General features: G+C 37.4%; 1 protein-coding gene and 1 long non-coding RNA gene across 2 annotated transcripts in view; both read left to right on the top strand.

The window, feature by feature from the left end:
• The first annotated feature begins 416 nt into the window (after positions 1–416).
• Positions 417–19,443, top strand: part of LOC148079696 (uncharacterized) — a 251,374-nt gene continuing 232,347 nt past the window's right edge. The window contains exon 1 of the long non-coding RNA XR_015711334.1: positions 417–458. This is a non-coding gene — a long non-coding RNA (uncharacterized LOC148079696). The remainder of the gene's footprint in view (positions 459–19,443) is intronic.
• On the top strand, positions 14,101–18,489 carry stoml2 (stomatin (EPB72)-like 2). The gene is made up of 10 exons (XM_087792529.1): positions 14,101–14,252; positions 15,839–15,991; positions 16,069–16,168; positions 16,242–16,300; positions 16,389–16,490; positions 16,561–16,695; positions 17,215–17,359; positions 17,467–17,546; positions 17,662–17,790; positions 17,877–18,489. Exons 1-10 carry the CDS (start codon positions 14,211–14,213, stop codon positions 17,976–17,978), a joined length of 1,047 nt encoding a protein of 348 aa, XP_087648655.1. The 5' UTR covers positions 14,101–14,210; the 3' UTR covers positions 17,979–18,489.

Raw genomic sequence — 19,443 nt, 5'->3', positions numbered from 1 at the left:
GTACGTAAGATCGAAGATGTGTCTGGAATCGGAGACATTTCTGTACCCATGGAACTGAAGCAAAAAATTGCTACGCACTTAGATGAGCTTGCAAAGTCTCTAGACGGATACTTTCATACAAGAGAGTCATATCCAGCATGGGTGAGACAGCCGTTCACGTTTGCTGTTGAGACAGCAGATGTCAATGATGAATACCTCGACGAAATCATTGAAATTCAGCAGAGCCAGGTTCAACAGCAACTCTTCAGAACAACGTTTGGTGTCAACAAATGGAAAGTGTCCACAAAGTATCCAGTTATTGCTAAGAAAGCCCTGGAATTTTTTATACCATTTGTTACAACATATCTTTGCGAGTGTGAGAAGTCACACTGATTTGCAGGTATGTAATTTGTTGTGAGTTCATGCACTGTGTTGGTTTTGTTCTTTGAACAAGGTGATATTCATGCACGGTTCATTTTGTGCACCAGTAAAAAAACATATACCTATGTCTTGAATTTGAAAAAAATCACATTTTATTTTTCACTAAAGTAGGGTTCGGTGAATGCGCATATGAAACTGGTGGGGTTCGGTACCTTCAACAAGGTTAAGAACCACTGACTTAGGCAGAATAATTGCACATGGAACTGTCACGATCACACAGACACAATTAGAAGGTGTAAGTAAGGAACCCCGACCAAGAACAAAAAGACAGATGATGGTGTTCTTGGAATTACTGGATTTAACTCAGAGTGGATTGAAGATTATGCAAGGAAAACTGCGCCACTAAGAGAGTTAATAAAATAAGCAGGAACAACAATGCTAAAGGCACAACTGCAATGGACAAATGAAGCCAAAGAGGCGTTCGAAGAAATCAAACAAGAGATGCAGAGAGCACCCTCTCTAGCAACTCCAGACTATGACAAACCATTTTTACTGTATGTATCAAACAGACACAACATGTACGCGTCAGCAGTTCTGATGCAAGAAACATGTAATGGAAGACAAAACAACCAATTGCATACTACAGCACGAAACTAGACAATGTGGCACAATGGTGGCCACCATGCTATCAAGGGTTAGCTGCACTACACTATGCCTATGAAAAAGCATCCACAATCACAATGGGTTATCCAGTAACAATCTACACACATCACAAAATTACTGAAATGATAAACCAAGGAAAGATTGTGGTAACACAAGTGAGATGTTTACAGTTCATGCCACTGTTGACAAATCCAGACATAACAATTAAAAAATGCAGCACAACAAACCCAGCAGATGTTATACCATTTGAGTTTGAGGGAGAACCGCACGAGTGATTGCAGAAACGTTGAAATACACAAGACTAAGACCAGACCTTGAGTCCATCCCACTAATGAATGCAGAGGATATGTATTTTGTTGATGGGTCATGTTTCAGAGACTATCGCAGCAATCATGCAGGATATGCGGTTGTAAGACAGCAAGGAGATCATTTTAAGACTGCAAAAGCAGAGAAATATGACCAACCATGATCAGCACAGTTGGCAGAATTGAGAGCCTTGACAGAAGCATGCAAACTGGCAAAAGGAAAAGTGGCTAACATATTTACGGATTCATTATTGTGACATTATCCTATTATAGTATTCCTGAAAACTGTGACAATTATGAAACTGATATTGATTGTGTATTATTTGAACCAAGAAATGACAAGTATATGTTCCTGTGTTTTTGAAGATTCATGTTTATGTTCATTATTCCTTGTATTATATGTGCCTGAACTTATTCTATTGAATTTCAAGTGTTCATTCGAGTGTTATAACGAGTGTTCGAAAAACTATTACAAGTTATGTTTAAATTGAATATGCTAAAGTAGGAGCTAACTGCTAATCATTTTCTTGTTCAGTCGTACATCACGGAATTAACTTTTTGTCTTTGGCACTTCCGGAAGTGACCTACTAAACTTTCCTGCGACGGTACTAACATTCCTACGGGGTATACACACATTTAAAGGTAATTCACAAACCTACTGAAAGCTAGTCTTTGAACATACACACGCACTTAAAGGTAATCCACAAACCTACTCAAAGCTAGTCTTTGAACATACACACATTTAAGGTTACAACCTACAGACAGTTACTCTCGGTCATATAACATATACATAATCTAAGACCAATATAAACATTATCAGTAGTGTTAGTTGAAACTAACAACGGCTGGATATGTTGTGGCGTAAAGGGTTATTGGTCCAAGATCACTGACATCATCCTAATGACTTTTCCATCTACTGGAGAAACCAGAAACACACACACACACACGGAGAGACAAACATCTTATATAATGAGATTGGGAAACATCTTGTGAAATCACCTGGCCGACTGTCCAGACATCGTCATGCCGAGGAGTGTCCGGAGGGCGGACCCCACTGTGCACTGTATAAAGACAATGTGAATGTTGTAAGACTTTGATGGTTTCTGGATTCTAAGCTTGTACGGATTGCTTGTGAATTATCTGCTGGGCTTCGACCCACAGTTAATAAAATCCATCATCCCGTTGACCTGGTCTGTGTTCACTCATTTCCAGTCGACAACCTCTGGTTCCTTCTTCAATATTTTATCCACCGGGTCTTCTCCGGAGTCCTCCTTATCAAACCCTATTAGGGCTTTCAGGTGCTCTTTTATTTCATGCAAGGTTCTCTCCGTTGTTAGTGCGACTTTTATGCACTGCCTTTTGTGCCACCACCTGCTTGGTCCTTTTCCCGGTATCTCCACCTTAACACTATAATCAGAGGTTAAGATTACCAGAAAATGACCCATCCACCTTGGTTCACTCCACAGCCTGCTGTGGATCCCCCTCAACACCCATTCGCCCACTTCTACGACCGGTGGCAGTGTGGAAGGTGGTTTTGGAAGAAAACACTCCTGTACTCCTTCAGAGAGACACTGTACAGCTGACTTTAGGCGTTTCATATACTCACCCATCTCCTTGGAAAAATCTTCCAGATGTGTGCCAACATCCGGGCCGCAAGATTGAGGCGTACGCATACATCGTCCAGTCAACACTTCATGAGGTGAGAGGCCATGACAGACCGACTCACCAGATCGCATGCCCAACTATGCAATTGGAATAGCATCCACCCAATTCAAATCTGTACCTTCCATGATCTTTGCTTCTGTTGGCTCTTTCAACAATACCCTGTGAAGAGGAACTATAAACACTTCCAAAATGATGCGGCAAACCAAAGTATTCTTCAACTTTTTTCAATTTATCAACAGTGAAGTGGGTGCCGTTATCTGACCTGACCATTCTGGGCAAGCCGAACTATGGTATCAATTGCAGCTCCTACTGACAGGAAGCTAACTACTGAGTGTCGAGTATTTATATTAACGTCACAGTCAACAGTAATGTGTGATACTCCATGCAGTGCCATGGCTATAGCACAAATGATCCTTCCACATTGGTTAAGTCCAAGTTGATGCAATGCTCGCTTTCTGAGTCGGAGTCATTTTCGAATCCTTTGTGCGTCACCACTTTGCCTAGGAAAACAACTCTTTTCCTGCACAATTGCATTTTGTCTTTGCTCACCTTCAGACCTTTTTCACCCAACCATTTCAGCAACTTGATTGTCACATCTGCCACCTCCATCTCAAATTCCCCAGCCAACAATAGATCATCTACATACTGTCAACATAATCACTTTCCGTTCTTTCACTTCCTGGTCTGACGACACACATGACTTTGAGACCAACGGAAGTGTCCGCGCTACATGTGACGAAGCCGCTGATTGGCTGAAGCTGTTTTACTATTAATAAAGCACAACTGTACAATGAAATACAAACATTCGAGTTCCGAAATAATTCGCTTTTCAAATAAAAAAAATGTTAGGTTGAATAGTCCCCTTTCAATAACTTGTCTGTAGTTCGGATCATAAACACCTCAGTAATTATTTAGGTTTCATTTCGATTTTTTTTTTAAATCAATTAAATCAATTATTAAATGTACATATGCCCACTTTATTGAACGAGTCATTTTATTTATTTATTTTTCATTTGTATAATGTATGCAATACAAAAAAAAATCTTGTTTTTTTTAAACACTACTGGCAATAAACATTTTCTAATTTTCATATTATTGAGATTTGTTCTCTAAACATAATACTGTTGGAATATAACCTCCTACATTGCTTTTTGTTCTCAATTGTAAAGGGGCTTGTAGAACAATGGGGAAACATGTTTAGGCTGATTTTTCCAGTTGCATAATACGTACAATTCTACAGTTAAGTCTGTTTATTAACACTTCAACACAAACAATTAATAACAGAAACAATGATGAAATGACAACAACATTTAATAATTACGACCTTTCAGTATATTCATGAGCATGTGGCCTCTAGGTCACAACACTCAACAAACAGTAATAAACTGTCTGACCACCAATGGTTCATAAAACGATCAAAACAAGACACTTCCGTCGCCCCACCACAAAGAGTGTAACGGGTCATTTATTCGCCTCTTCAAGTCAAAGAAAATACAAGCTTTCAATTCAATTCAATTTTATTTAAAGTGTCTTATCATAACAAAGTTATCTCAAGACACTATACAGTTGAAGTAAGACTATAGTTGATTAAGGAAAAACAGATCCCAGCAATTCAACAATGAGCAAGAAGCAAAACACGGTGCAGTGAGCTATGGCGAGGAAAAACTTCCTTTTAGAAGGCAGAAACCTCGAGCGGAACCTGACTCATTGTTGACGGCCTCCTGCTTGACCAGCTGGGAGGAAGGATGGGGGGGTAGACAGATGGATAAGGGGAAGAGTTAGGGAGGATATAGTGAGAAAAAAAAGAGGAGAGTGTAGGAGAGTCCATGGAGGTGCTGGAGAGAACTCGGGATCTGATGACGTGGTGAAGCTCCTGGATCAGCAGCAGCTCTGGAGGTTGAGCCCTGGGGCTCCGGGAGAGAAATAAAAAGGTGTGGGTTTAAACTGCACAGGTGATGAATGTAATGAAGAAAAGAAGGATATACAGAGCTTGGTGTCTAAAACTCTTCCAGCATTCTCAGCCTATAGCAGCTAAGATAAACAGAAAGATTCAGGCAGAGCCCGAGTCAGTCGAAAAGTATGGTTTTAAGATTGTTTTTAAACTTAGAGAGGGAGTCTGCCCTCCAGAGCAGAGGGGCTTGAAAAATGAAGGCCCTGGTTCCAAATCTACATTTAGAGTGGTATAAGTAATAGATCTGAGTTTAAGGATCAGGTCCTAGAGGGTTGATAAGTTTGGATTAGATCTTTAATGTATGTTGGTGCTAGACCATGTAAGGCCTTAAAGGTTAAGAGAAGAATTTTAAATTATATTCTAAATTCTACAGGAAGCCAATGTTCAGACACAATACTCTCCTGAATCCTCCAACTTGGGAACAATTGGAAAAAAGCCACCTTACCAGAATGGACAATGGAGACTGGATGTGTGCCTATAGGCAAATAACTGTGAAGGCAGAGATACATGGTAGGGAGTGCAACTATTCTACACTATGAAAATCTAAAAACAACTTACTTTTGCCTATGGCATTAGACTGCAAAAATGACTGCAGTATTCGGAAACTTCTGAGTAAAAGGCCTGCAGATCTCCCCTTTTTCAGGTCCCAGTGTAACCTATGGAAATTAATATAAAGGTTATCCATTTTTATGTTCAAAGAATGACCTTAATGTACAAGTGTGAGTGAATCTAAGCAATATAATTGAACACGTTTACCTGGTAAACTGTTTTTGAATTCCAGGCCACACCCGCTGCAGGAGTTGATCGTGTACATCCTGTAGAAGTCTTTTCTGAAGGATGCAGAGTTTTTGCTCCAGGTATTAATGCCTCAGGAAAAGTAAAAAGGAAAGTTGTAAGAAAAAGGTGTTGGATAGGATTTGTGAATACATGCATGTTGTACTTACTATCAAGCCAGTGAAAATGTGTCCGTATTCTGAAGAAATCTGAAGAAACAGTGTTTCTGAAAGTGGTGCACACCAGGCTCAATGTTAGGTATGCACCATCTCCCACCAGTAGGATAACATCAAGGAGGATTTCTGAGAGGATCTCCTTTAGCAACTGCAAAATAATGGTTAGATGCAATCCAGAGATTGAATGTTATTGAAAATCATTTTTTTAAATGACATGAAACAAATACATATCTTTTTGACATGAGTGACATGAAGCATCAACTATGTTTTTCTCTTTGTAATATCTGTTTTTCAGAGCAACATAATATGAATTACAATTACCTCCAGTATGAGACACCTGTCAGCCTTTTCAGTCCGAACCTTTAAACAGTTTTAGTGAATCAATGTGCAGAAAAACTAAAGTTGAATGCAAGTCACTTTTCTATTATCTTACTTACCATGTGCATCTTCTTTTGGGACTTTGGGACCCTGTATATTGGTTTCAGTGTCCCTTGAAGCAGAACTCTTGGCTTCATTGGTCCAGTAGGCAAATATTCGTCCATGGTTTTAAATTTTGATAGAGAGCAGAGATAGTGGAATTAGGGTTCATTTATTGAAATCTTAGGAAAAAAAGGTATTCAGTCTTACCCTTCAGTCTCAAATCTTTGCATCAGGGTTATACACCACCACTTTCTGATACGTGGTATCTCATCCTATTAATATAACATTTTTGTTATACCCATTACATGTTCAGTACTAATCATTTTAATATCATATTTTATACATAAAATCCTGACCTCAATAAACCAGAATGGAGATCCGGTGGTTAGATGGAGTGCATACTGTGAAGATAATAGGTCAAGTTTCTGATAATCCAAAAAATAAAATAGTGATACTAGTTTACCATCAACATGAAAATTCCACAGGAATTCCCAGAGGTTTCTTGAGGAAAGCCCTGTAAGACAATAGATTAAAAGTTGAGTGCTGTTGTTGGGGGTTATAAAATAAAATACTAGTGACAGAAGAAATGCACCTCTAGGTCTCGTCCAAACGTTCTTGTCCACTGGCCAGGAAAAATGTGTTGAGCAAGGTTACTGTAATTATTACAAGAAATAAAAATTATAAAATAGTCAATAGAATGCAAAAAAAAATATCAAACAACTTATGTAAGCCTTTCAAACGAGGCACACGCCTTTGAAACGAGGCATCAATTAAGGACAGGGCCGTATTTATCCTACGTATGACTTTATATTTATAAAGTTATGAATTATTTTAATTCTTTAAAATTGACATGCAAAGCAAGCCATTGAACACGGCTTCAGTAAATTTACGAAACCTTATAATGCTCTGGTAGGAACTGTCACCAAACCCATCGGGTTTAATGGAGTCAAGAAAGAAAATCTCTTCTTTGCTGGGTTCAGGACCTGAAATCATTGTGAGAAACAAATGGAATTTCATGCATTCTGAAGCATTTAGGTAGTATTAGGTAGTATAGTAGCAAGTAATAAGTATAGCAGGATTACAATAAGATTAATTAATACATTTTTAAATTGACTCACTGCCAGCAAATAGTGATCTGCTCTTCCTGGCTGTCGGCTCCAGGCAGGAATGACAATCATATCTTTTAAAGACAGATCATCCTATAATTGTAAACAACAGAATTAGATATGCCATGTCACAGGTAAAAACAGGACTGTGGATAACTTACAGGAAATGCACTTTTTCCTATCTTCAGTGTTGGCACCACATACAAATCCATATCATGGACATGTTTCCCCTGTTGATTAAACACACATTCAGTATTTATGCTGCTTAAAAAATAAAAATAAGAAAACACAAAGGAGAAAGGATTAAGTGGCCTATGTCTTTCTCAATGAGAGTGGAAAAACCTACATGACGTCGAGCAGCTTCCTCAACAAGCTTAAAGCATGCATTTCCAATCTGTCACAGGGTAAAGAAAAAACAAGTGATGCATTTGTCAAGAATGCAATACAATTTTAAAGTCCGCCTACATTGGCTTCCAAACATTTAGGAAGGGCCAAGTTCCAAAAATCCTCACTGGTAAGGCACACAGATTGGTCTGAGGTCATCCAGCACATAGTCAAGCTAGAAATAGTAGTTTAGGGAAAAAATCACACATACATCACAATATAGATATATTGCAAATGTAACATTTTCATACATACCAGTAGGACTATCCAACACCTGACCAGTAATCATGCTCATGCATTGAACCTGGTGATGGTGAATGCTCCGATGTGGATACTTTTGAACAAATCAAAATATAGCAAATATTTGTTATTCCATATTCTTTACATACACCATCTCACCTAACCAATACATAAAAATGTATTAGTTAGTCTTATTGTAACCTTTGTTAACCTGCTATTCTTATTACTTGCTACATATTAGCTAAATGCTTCAGTATGCATGAAATTCCATTTTATTAAAAGTAAACTCCTTGCTTTTATAAATGTACCTTGTATGTGTTCCCTCTGTTAATAATTCAGACTGTAACTACTCTTGTAATAAAGAAATTACTTCTACCTCTTAATTCTGGTGTGATGAAGGGTTTGAGCTGGGAAATGTTAACACTCTGTTTCAGGAGAGATCCTGCAGTGTTCGCCAGCATTGCCACACCTTTCCCTGAAATGGAGGCAATAACATAGGGTCCAGACCAGTTGCACTCCAAACGCCCTCCTTTGCGGCCTTCCTTCCTCTTGTTTGCCTTAAGGACCTCATCGCCCACGTCGAATTGGAAAGACTTCACGTTTCTTCCTTTCCAAGCCTCATATGCCTTCTTTTGGCTCTCTTGGGCTGTCTTGATGTTTTTGTGGATCTAAAAAAAACATACAAAACCAAATGTTATTGGATACTTGACATTCTTTGCTTCAATACATGAAGTTTTCAGATGATCATTAAATTAACTTTGGCAACTCTGCAACTGTTGCAGCCTTTGCCTCCAGGTTTTCTTCTGAGATTTCAACAGACACGGATGTAGTTTCCATCTCACTTGGCATAGCAATAATTACACCTGGAGTACGGGGGTTTCTTCCAAACAGAGCGTAAAACGGTGTGTACTTGATTGACCTCTATAAAAAAAACATTTGATCTATTTAGATTTTTTTTTGTCCACCAGAGTACTTTGTGGCATGTTAACTGTTTGGATGTGTTAATGCCCGGAGATGAACATCCCAGTCATTCTGTTCATCTCCACAGTATTTGGCCAGCGCTGTTTTTATGTTTTTGTTTGTCCTCTCTTCCTGACCATTGGCTTGTGGATGGTAGGCAGAGGTGATGCAGTGCTTCACGCCAAGAGCCTCAAAAACACTGCTGTTGAGCTGAACACAGATCAACATAGAAACATTGTAGGGATGATCCATTACTCACATTAATTGCCATATACAGTATATATATCACGTACTTCATTGACGAATTCTCTGCCTTGGTCTGTAATAATCTTTTCAACAAGTCCAAATTCCTGAAGAATGTTCACAATCTTCTTGGACACTTCATGGGCACTTTTAGTATAAAGTGTTTTAGCCACCACCCACTTGGTGAATAAATCTGTGGCCGTCAATATGAACCTACAAGATAAATCAAACATTTTTAGTAAGACATGCTGAAGGTCGTATGGCAATTACTCTTATTTGTAAGTATCGGTTTACCGTTTTCCCTTTGCGGTGGTTGGGAGGGGACCAATCAAGTCTATCCCAAGAACAGTCCATGCCTCCTTTACTTCAATGGGATGAAGTACTGGAGCAACAGTCTTCAAAACCTCATGATGCTGGGAGGGGGGACAATCATCGACCTTTGGAAAAATATGTTACAGACCTATCTTATGTTGAGTAAAATGTCACCAATTCTCAAAAAATCTCACCCATTTGTCCACATCTTTTTGAAGATTAGTCCAGTGGTATGATGCTGTAACCTTTTCATAAGTTTGGCGTTTACCTGCATGATCAGATCATTGAGTGTGTCACTGGTATGAGAGTTAGGCATGTTGGAGAAATACAGAAGGAGTGGAGTAAGAAAAACAATTAGGTTAAAGAATATTGGACATACAAAAGAATAAGAATAAAATATATACTTGGGTGACCCCCGGTACCAAGGTCGTCATGGCACATCTTCAAGACTTCACACACCTGGTCCCGTGTGAACAATACCAGGCTTAGAACATCATTGTAGCAGTAATACAACTGGCCATCTTTTAGGTAAAAATAGATAGTAAATGAATTAAGGTGAATATTAACAAATGTAACCATTTTCTCATACATATACAATAAAAAAGCAATCAGATAAAACTTTTTGGGTGAATTAGAAAGATTTTCCCTACATGTATATTTGTTTATTAGAAAACAAAAATTAAACATATATTAAAATCATTTTCTCATACATATACAATAAAAAAGCAATCAGATAAAAACTTTTTGGGTGAATTAGAAAGATTTTCACTACATTTATATTTGTTTATTAGAAAACAAAAATTAAACATATTTTAAAATCATTTTCTCATTCATATACAATAAAAAGCAATCAGATAAACCTTTTAAGGGTGGTTAACTAAGATGTTCACTAAATTTGCATCTATTTATTAGAAAAAAAATGCAGATAACTTAAAATCTAGTCTTTAAGATACATATAATTAGTGCTTACCTTTGATGGTGTAGTTCTTTGCTGCTCTCCTAATTATCCTCCTTCTGTTCTTAGAATTATCACAGTCAAGAGTAAGGTTGTTGTAGTCGTTATTGAGCAAGAAATGGCGAACTTCATCGTGAAAGATTTCCATTTTTCGTTCGGTACTTGATCACTTAAAAGTAATCAAGCGGGAAGAATTTGAATTTCGCCTATTTTTCTTATTACTTGCTACATATTAGCTAAATGCTTCAGTATGCATGAAATTCCATTTTATTAAAAGTAAACTCCTTGCTTTTATAAATGTACCTTGTATGTGTTCCCTCTGTTGTTAATGGATGCTGCGGACAAAAAGACATTAGGTCAATATGTAAATATAATTCAGACTGTAACTACTCTTGTAATAAAGAAATTACTTCTACCTCTTAATTCTGGTGTGATGAAGGGTTTGAGCTGGGAAATGTTAACACTCTGTTTCAGGAGAGATCCTGCAGTGTTCGCCAGCATTGCCACACCTTTCCCTGAAATGGAGGCAATAACATAGGGTCCAGACCAGTTGCACTCCAAACGCCCTCCTTTGCGGCCTTCCTTCCTCTTGTTTGCCTTAAGGACCTCATCGCCGACGTCGAATTGGAAAGACTTCACGTTTCTTCCTTTCCAAGCCTCATATGCCTTCTTTTGGCTCTCTTGGGCTGTCTTGATGTTTTTGTGGATCTAAAAAAAACATACAAAACCAAATGTTATTGGATACTTGACATTCTTTGCTTCAATACATGAAGTTTTCAGATGATCATTAAATTAACTTTGGCATGTAACTCTGCAACTGTTGCAGCCTTTGCCTCCAGGTTTTCTTCTGAGATTTCAACAGAAACGGATGTAGTTTCCATCTCACTTGGCATAGCAATAATTACACCTGGAGTACGGGGGTTTCTTCCAAACAGAGCGTAAAACGGCGTGTACTTGATTGACCTCTATAAAAAAAACATTTGATCTATTTAGATTTTTTTTTGTCCATCAGAGTACTTTGTGGCATGTTAACTGTTTGGATGTGTTAATGCCCGGAGATGAACATCCCAGTCATTCTGTTCATCTCCACAGTATTTGGCCAGCGCTGTTTTTATGTTTTTGTTTGTCCTCTCTTCCTGACCATTGGCTTGTGGATGGTAGGCAGAGGTGATGCAGTGCTTCACGCCAAGAGCCTCAAAAACACTGCTGTTGAGCTGAACACAGATCAACATAGAAACATTGTAGGGATGATCCATTACTCACATTAATTGCCATATACAGTATATATATCACGTACTTCATTGACGAATTCTCTGCCTTGGTCGGTAATAATCTTTTCAACAAGTCCAAATTCCTGAAGAATGTTCACAATCTTCTTGGACACTTCATGGGCACTTTTAGTATAAAGTGTTTTAGCCACCACCCACTTGTTGAATAACTCTGTGGCCGTCAATATGAACCTACAAGATAAATCAAACATTTTTAGTAAGACATGCTGAAGGTCGTATGGCAATTACTCTTATTTGTAAGTATCGGTTTACCGTTTTCCCTTTGCGGTGGTTGGGAGGGGACCAATCAAGTCTATCCCAAGAACAGTCCATGCCTCCTTTACTTCAATGGGATGAAGTACTGGAGCAACAGTCTTCAAAACCTCATGATGCTGGGAGGGGGGACAATCATCGACCTTTGGAAAAATATGTTACAGACCTATCTTATGTTGAGTAAAATGTCACCAATTCTCAAAAAATCTCACCCATTTGTCCACATCTTTTTGAAGATTAGTCCAGTGGTATGATGCTGTAACCTTTTCATAAGTTTGGCTTTTACCTGCATGATCAGATCATTGAGTGTGTCACTGGTATGAGAGTTAGGCATGTTGGAGAAATACAGAAGGAGTGGAGTAAGAAAAACAATTAGGTTAAAGAATATTGGACATACAAAAGAATAAGAATAAAATATATACCTGGGTGACCCCCGGTACCAAGGTCGTCATGGCACATCTTCAAGACTTCACACACCTGGTCCCGTGTGAACAATACCAGGCTTAGAACATCATTGTAGCAGTAATACAACTGGCCATCTTTTAGGTAAAAATAGATAGTAAATGAATTAAGGTGAATATTAACAAATGTAACCATTTTCTCATACATATACAATAAAAAAGCAATCAGATAAAACTTTTTGGGTGAATTAGAAAGATTTTCCCTACATGTATATTTGTTTATTAGAAAACAAAAATTAAACATATATTAAAATCATTTTCTCATACATATACAATAAAAAAGCAATCAGATAAAAACTTTTTGGGTGAATTAGAAAGATTTTCACTACATTTATATTTGTTTATTAGAAAACAAAAATTAAACATATTAAAATCATTTTCTCATTCATATACAATAAAAAGCAATCAGATAAACCTTTTAAGGGTGGTTAACTAAGATGTTCACTAAATTTGCATCTATTTATTAGAAAAAAAATGCAGATAACTTAAAATCTAGTCTTTAAGATACATATAATTAGTGCTTACCTTTGATGGTGTAGTTCTTTGCTGCTCTCCTAATTATCCTCCTTCTGTTCTTAGAATTATCACAGTCAAGAGTAAGGTTGTTGTAGTCGTTATTGAGCAAGAAATGGCGAACTTCATCGTGAAAGATTTCCATTTTTCGTTCGGTACTTGATCACTTAAAAGTAATCAAGCGGGAAGAATTTTAATTTCGCCGATTTTTATATAGACAGGTTCAGCCAATTCAGTGCTAGATGTGAGAATGATTGGCCACTTCAATGTTACAATTAAGACCGTAAACCCCAATATATTACAACCGTTTTTCAATAATATGACAACAAATCTCAATAAAATGAAAATTAGAAAATGTTTATTGCCAGTAGTGTTAAAAAAACACGATTTGTTTCTGTTTATATTTAAGTTAGAAATATGATATGATTGAAGTCATATGAAAAGGGTTTTTATGAGTAAATAAATAACTTGAACATTTTCCCCAAAATAACCCCCTTCCAGCTTCTAATAGTAAACTGGTAATATATTTGGCGTATTTAATCACTCAATAAAATCCACTCTATATTCCCCTTATTTTTTAGATTTGAATGTGACTCTTACCTTCACAAATAATATGAATGTATAAAAAGTTATTGAGAGACTCTACACAGCCCATCAAAACAGTTCCCCCCTCACAGCTTCCAGAGACAAAAGTGCCCCCTAGTGTACGTAATGTTGAATAGCATGCTTAGAAATATCAAGCAATATATGAAATATTTCGATAAAATATTTTGTTGTTATTTAAAAAAAAAACAAGAGTCACTATAACTATAACAATTAGTGATCCGTTTTATAAAAAAAAGATATATATGTATTATTGATGTGGTAAAAAGCGGCTAAATACAAATAACTTTAAAGTATACTAATAAATCAAAGTCATATTTTCCAAGTATACTAATATTAACAAAGCTCCTCAAATAGTAAAACATTAATAAATAGATCGACACATGTGGGCTATGCCTTAGCGGAACCGTTTCTGCTGATCTTGTTTCCACTACGGCTTTCTTCGATGCAACAGCGGTGACGCAACGTTACGTTTCCTGCTCTAGAGGGGTCACACATGATTCTGAGTTCCCCGTGGATGGAGATCGTTCTTTGAGTGTCTAAAAAAACCATCTAGATTTGCAAGACACAGAGGAAGAATGCTTCGAACACTGGTTCGGACTGGTGGCGCTCTTTTGCAGGTACTTTTAAAATAAGTGTACGTTCGTACAGAAGCGTGCTACTTCTGGAGAATGAAAATCGTTACTTTCACTATTACGTGTTACTTCCTGTCGTCTGGCTGCAGGTTAAAGTTTGAATAAAACGACAAACGATATATTTCCATATAAGATATTCATATATATATATATTTTACAGTTGGTCCTTGTTACACCGTTTTTATTCCGTGTTTGAATTGGCTCGGTTAAACAAAGCGCTGTTAAGTTTTATTTGACGTTAAGTATCTTTATGAAGGGACTGATTTTCTCACAAATGTTTATCCATCGATCATAATCTCGAACAATGGATATGTGTCATGTATTGATGTTGATCAATCCGTTGCAAACATATGAGGTCATGATGGATCAATTACTGGACGCTGTTTTACAACTGTATTTACTTTTTGCATTGGCATAACATTTGAGTGAGGGAGAAACAACAAGGAAAATCATCTCTAAAGATTTGAGATCCAGACAACGATGTGTACTTTGGTGAAGTCAGTCTGTCAAACTGAGCCTGAGAAACCTGGGTGTTGTATTTGATAAAGACATGTCTCTTGTTCAACACTGTAGAAAACTGACCAGAAACTGTTTCCTTCAACTGAGAAAACTCTCTAAACTTAGGAAAATGTTGTCGCAACATGATCTGGAGCTTGTAATCCATGTGTTTGTGTCTTCTCGTCTGGACTATTGTAACAGTTTGTTTTCATGTCTTAACAAGAAGGAGTTGTCTCGCCTCCAGTTGATTCAGAACTCTGCAGCGAGAATTCTGACCTGCTCAAGTAGAAGAACTCACATTTCTCCAATCCTTAAAACTCTTCACTGGCTTCCAGTTTCTTTCAGAATCATTTTTTAAAATTCTGGTTCTTACTATCAGAGCTATTCATGGTCAGGCTCCTCCTTACATCACTTATCTGATCCAGCCTTACACCCCAGCTCGGGCTCTGAGGTCTGTGGATAAGAATCTACTGATGGTTCCATGCACACGGCTCAGGACCAGAGGAGAGAAATCCTTCCAGGCTGTTGCTCCTAAGCTTTGGAACGATCTTCCTCTTTCTTTGCGCTTGATGGAGTCTACTGACTCCTTCAAGAAACATCTTAAGACATTTTTATTTGTTCAGGCTTTTCCTTGATTTTCTGGAACTCCTGTTGTGTTATAGGTTTTATCTTGATCTTTAAAGTATATACTTTATTGAGTATTGTTTTGATTGTTTAAGCGCTTTGTGACCCTGGTCTGAAAAAGTGCTATACAAATAAAAATTACTTACTTACTATTAAATTGTACAATTCTGAGTTCGGGGGCAGGAGTGGAGTAAAAGTGTCATGATGTTCTGTTCTATGTTAGTCATTGTATCCTTAGTCTAAAGATAAAGAACATAGATCAAAGACAAAGATTGTATCATCTTGTTCTTTCTCTTTTTTTTTCTTTGTTCTTATTTTATTTTGAATATTTTTTATGAAAAATTGCTGTATTTGCTGTGGATAATTTGTAAAAAAAAAAAACAATTTCCCGAAGGAGACCTCCTGACGGATCAATAAAGTTCTACCTAACCTAACTTGCATGCTTGCAGCAATCCCAGCGAAGGGCACCAAAGTTGTGGGTGACGCCGGGTCAGCAGCGATGGGCTTCCGGCTTGCCCATGAATACGGTGGTGATGTTTGTGCCACAACAAGAAGCCTGGTTGGTGGAGCGAATGGGTCGCTTTAATCGGATCTTGGAGCCGGTAAATATTGTTTCTCACTTTACAAATGGTTTATTTCTTACTGGAAACGAATATGGATATTCTTTGTCTCTTTCTAGGGATTAAATTTCCTCATTCCTATAGTCGACAGAGTCCGCTATGTGCAAATTCTTAAAGAAATTGTTATTGATGTCCCAGAACAATCTGCTGTTTCCCTTGGTAAGAACAATTTTGTACTCTGTTTTGATTAAAATGAGATGATCAACAAATTAATTTCCTGTTGTTGTTACAGATAACGTAACTTTACAGATTGATGGTGTACTTTTTTTAAGAATCCTTGACCCCTACAAGGTGAGCATGTGAAAGTGTGTTTTTTATATTTTGTGCGATTTCCCACTTTCTTTTTAATGGTAGTTTTTCTTTCCAATCATATCAACAGGCCAGTTATGGTGTTGAGGATCCAGAATACGCTGTCACACAGTTGGCACAGACCACCATGCGTTCAGAACTGGGCAAACTAACGCTGGACAAAGTGTTTATGGTAGGTCACTATTATCTTCTTATTTTGTATCTCATTTATGGTGCGTTCATATCTTACGTTTTTTATGTAGGAAAGGGAATGCCTCAACGCCAACATCGTTCACTCCATCAACCAAGCAGCAGAGGACTGGGGCATCCGGTGTCTTCGTTATGAAATCAAAGATATAATGGTTCCCCCACGGGTGAAGGAGTCCATGCAGATGCAGGTGCGTTTTAACCCATGACTTCGAGGGCATCACAATACCATCAACCTCTTAAATGTAGCTTGCCGGAGTATTACTGATGGGAAGGCTGAGCTTAAAGTATATTGTAATATTTACCAAACCACATATATTATTGTACCCGATCACTGCTTTTTGTGTTTTTTTATTACTGCTTGTGTGGTTAAAGGGTGTGGGGAGAACAGATGAGTTTGTGCCAGGTCCCTGAAGAAGTGAAGGCTTACCCCAACCTTGAACGATAATGGCTCATTCAAGTTTGTGTTTGGTTGAAACCTGTGAAGTAAAATAATTAACATTTGTGTAAATGAAAGAGGATACAGCAACAGCCTAACGGCTTTAGAGAGAGATCGAACAGACTATGTTCTGTATTGCTCTCTCCTTCTGCAAGTGAAATGATTCTGACTTTAAACAAAATCAGATATCTTTTCTTTGATATTCAGCTTTAATTTAGTTTTTTTTAGCCAGAAAAGTACTCAAACATCTGTGTGCTTTGCGTTTGTTCAGGTGGAGGCCGAACGTAAGAAGAGAGCCACTGTGCTGGAGTCGGAGGGAACAAGAGAGGCTGCCATTAATGTGGCCGAAGGTTCTAAACAATCTCAGATTTTGGCCTCTGAGGCTGAAAAAATAGAGCAGATCAATAAAGCAATGGGTAAGGGGCCATTTTAAATGCAGTTTTTAGTTCCATACAACTTTGATGCAGGTCTTTTGCATGAATTAAAAAAAAAAGTTAACACGTTATGGTTTTTGTTCCTCAAGGTGAAGCCCAAGCAGTTACGGCCAAAGCTGAGGCGAAAGCAAAAGCCATCTGTATGCTCTCTGATGCACTGACTCAACAGGTGAAATACTGCTTGGTTTTATTGTATTGAGTGTTGCCGTTTTTTATATTTCCAAAGCCATGTCAAATGAAAGATGTTTGCGAAGTTTCATGGGTTTTGCTTCCTTTTCTTACAGAATGGAAATGCTGCAGCATCTCTTGGTGTAGCTGAGCAGTACGTGGCTGCTTTCTCTAACCTTGCAAAAAAGGGCAACACAATCCTTCTACCATCCAACTCCGGGGATGTCACGGGCATGGTCACACAGGTCTGTATTTGAAGAAAGCAAGAATTTTTAAATGTGTATATATAATTGAAGTTGTTAATGACTAAATAATGTTTTGCTTCCCTCAGGCAATGGCTATTTACGGTTCCTTGGCGAAGACAACACAAACCCTGCCGGCGGTTGAAGAGAAGAGTGAAGCGATGATGAATGACAAAGAAACACCTCAATGATTTAGAAGCAAGAAAATGATGTCAATAAATGTAAACGTGAACCAGATGGAGTCATTTATGTGAAGAGAGTGTCAGTTTGGACTTAAAACATTTTGTTGGGTTTATTATTTGGGTTGAATTTTATTTTAAAATAAGAATGAAGTCATTTAAAGGGTTACAGTTTTCAAAAACTGTTTTCAATTTCCCCTGCTCTCTCTTAAACTTCTTAATAACTGCTATCCGGTCTTCAAAAAGTTCATCCTTTCAAGTAGAAGAGGTGTCAATATACATGCTATGAATAATATCAGTAGTATCTTTTCCATATGTTCCCCTTGTCTTATTTATGTTATTCTGCATTTTAAAGAAATCCTAATGAATTTCAAACGACAGACCCTTTATATTAAAAAAACAAATTTGAATCTAGATTTCCTTTTATTAATGTATGTGGCTTAAAAGATCTGATGAAGGTATGAATCGTTTTAAATATTTCTGTTCTTAATTATTTCTCAAATAAAGACGTTCCTTTTTTTTTTTTGCATCTGTGTCGTGAGTCATGGTACTATCTGTTGATAGTTATGTATTAACAACTAATAATACGAAATGAGGAGGAAACGGTAAACAAGTAAATGTTAAGATTAAAGTTATCCTGCCTTACACCCCAGCTCGGGCTTTGAGGTCTGTGGATCAGAATCTACTGACCAGAGGAGAGAAATCCTTCCAGGCTGTTGCTCCTAAGCTTTGGAACGATCTTCCTCTCTTTGCGCTTGATGGAGTCTACTGACTCTTTCAAGAAACATTTAAAAACATTTTTATTTGTTCAGGCTTTTATCTTTAGACTTAGATTGTATCATCTTCTCTTTGTTCTTGTTCTTATTTTTATTTTGATTATTTTTTTATGAAAAACTGCTGTATTTTCTGTGGCTATTGGAAAAAAAAAACATTTCCTGAAGGAGAACTCCTGAGGGATCAATAAAGTTTTTACCTTTTACCTTTTCCTTGTTTTCCTGGAACTCCTGTTTTATTCTCAGTACTATCTTGACCTTTAAAGTACATACTGTATTGAGTATTGTTTTGATTGTTTAAGCGCTTTATGACCCTGGTCTGGAAAAGCGCTATATAAATAAAAAATACTTACTTATAAGTAGTGTAACATTAAAAACGGTAAAAATAATTCGATTTAAACTCGTGACCTCTAACAAATGTAACATTTAAATAATAAGATGAAGTGAAGTTCTCATAGTAGTTTCAAATATTGTTTTTATTTATTGTTTTTTACTTTTGACGCGAAAAGTTCATCCTTTAAATAATATAGTTATATATAAATAAAAACAGTGAGAACAAAAAATAATCACTCCAGACTGATTTGTTCTTGTTCCGGGGAAGGCATTCATCCTGGTCCTTCACTGAACGTCTTCCGCCGCGTACTTCCGCCGGCGCACTTTTTCGGTTCCTACCTGACACCCAATGAACCCGAGTCCCAATGAAG

This window comes from Callionymus lyra, chromosome 5, assembly GCF_982586985.1.
Source record: "Callionymus lyra chromosome 5, fCalLyr1.hap1.1, whole genome shotgun sequence".
Taxonomy (NCBI): domain Eukaryota; kingdom Metazoa; phylum Chordata; class Actinopteri; order Syngnathiformes; family Callionymidae; genus Callionymus; species Callionymus lyra.
This window is presented reverse-complemented; position numbering and strand designations above follow the sequence as displayed.

Bases quoted from the DNA above. Each gene is read 5' to 3' on its own strand.
- stoml2 (XM_087792529.1), top strand. From the start codon at position 14,211: ATGCTTCGAACACTGGTTCGGACTGGTGGCGCTCTTTTGCAG. The intron at 16,169-16,241 runs GTAAGAACAATT...TTGTTGTTACAG, and splicing joins ACAATCTGCTGTTTCCCTTG to ATAACGTAACTTTACAGATT. The intron at 17,791-17,876 runs GTCTGTATTTGA...TGCTTCCCTCAG, and splicing joins TCACGGGCATGGTCACACAG to GCAATGGCTATTTACGGTTC.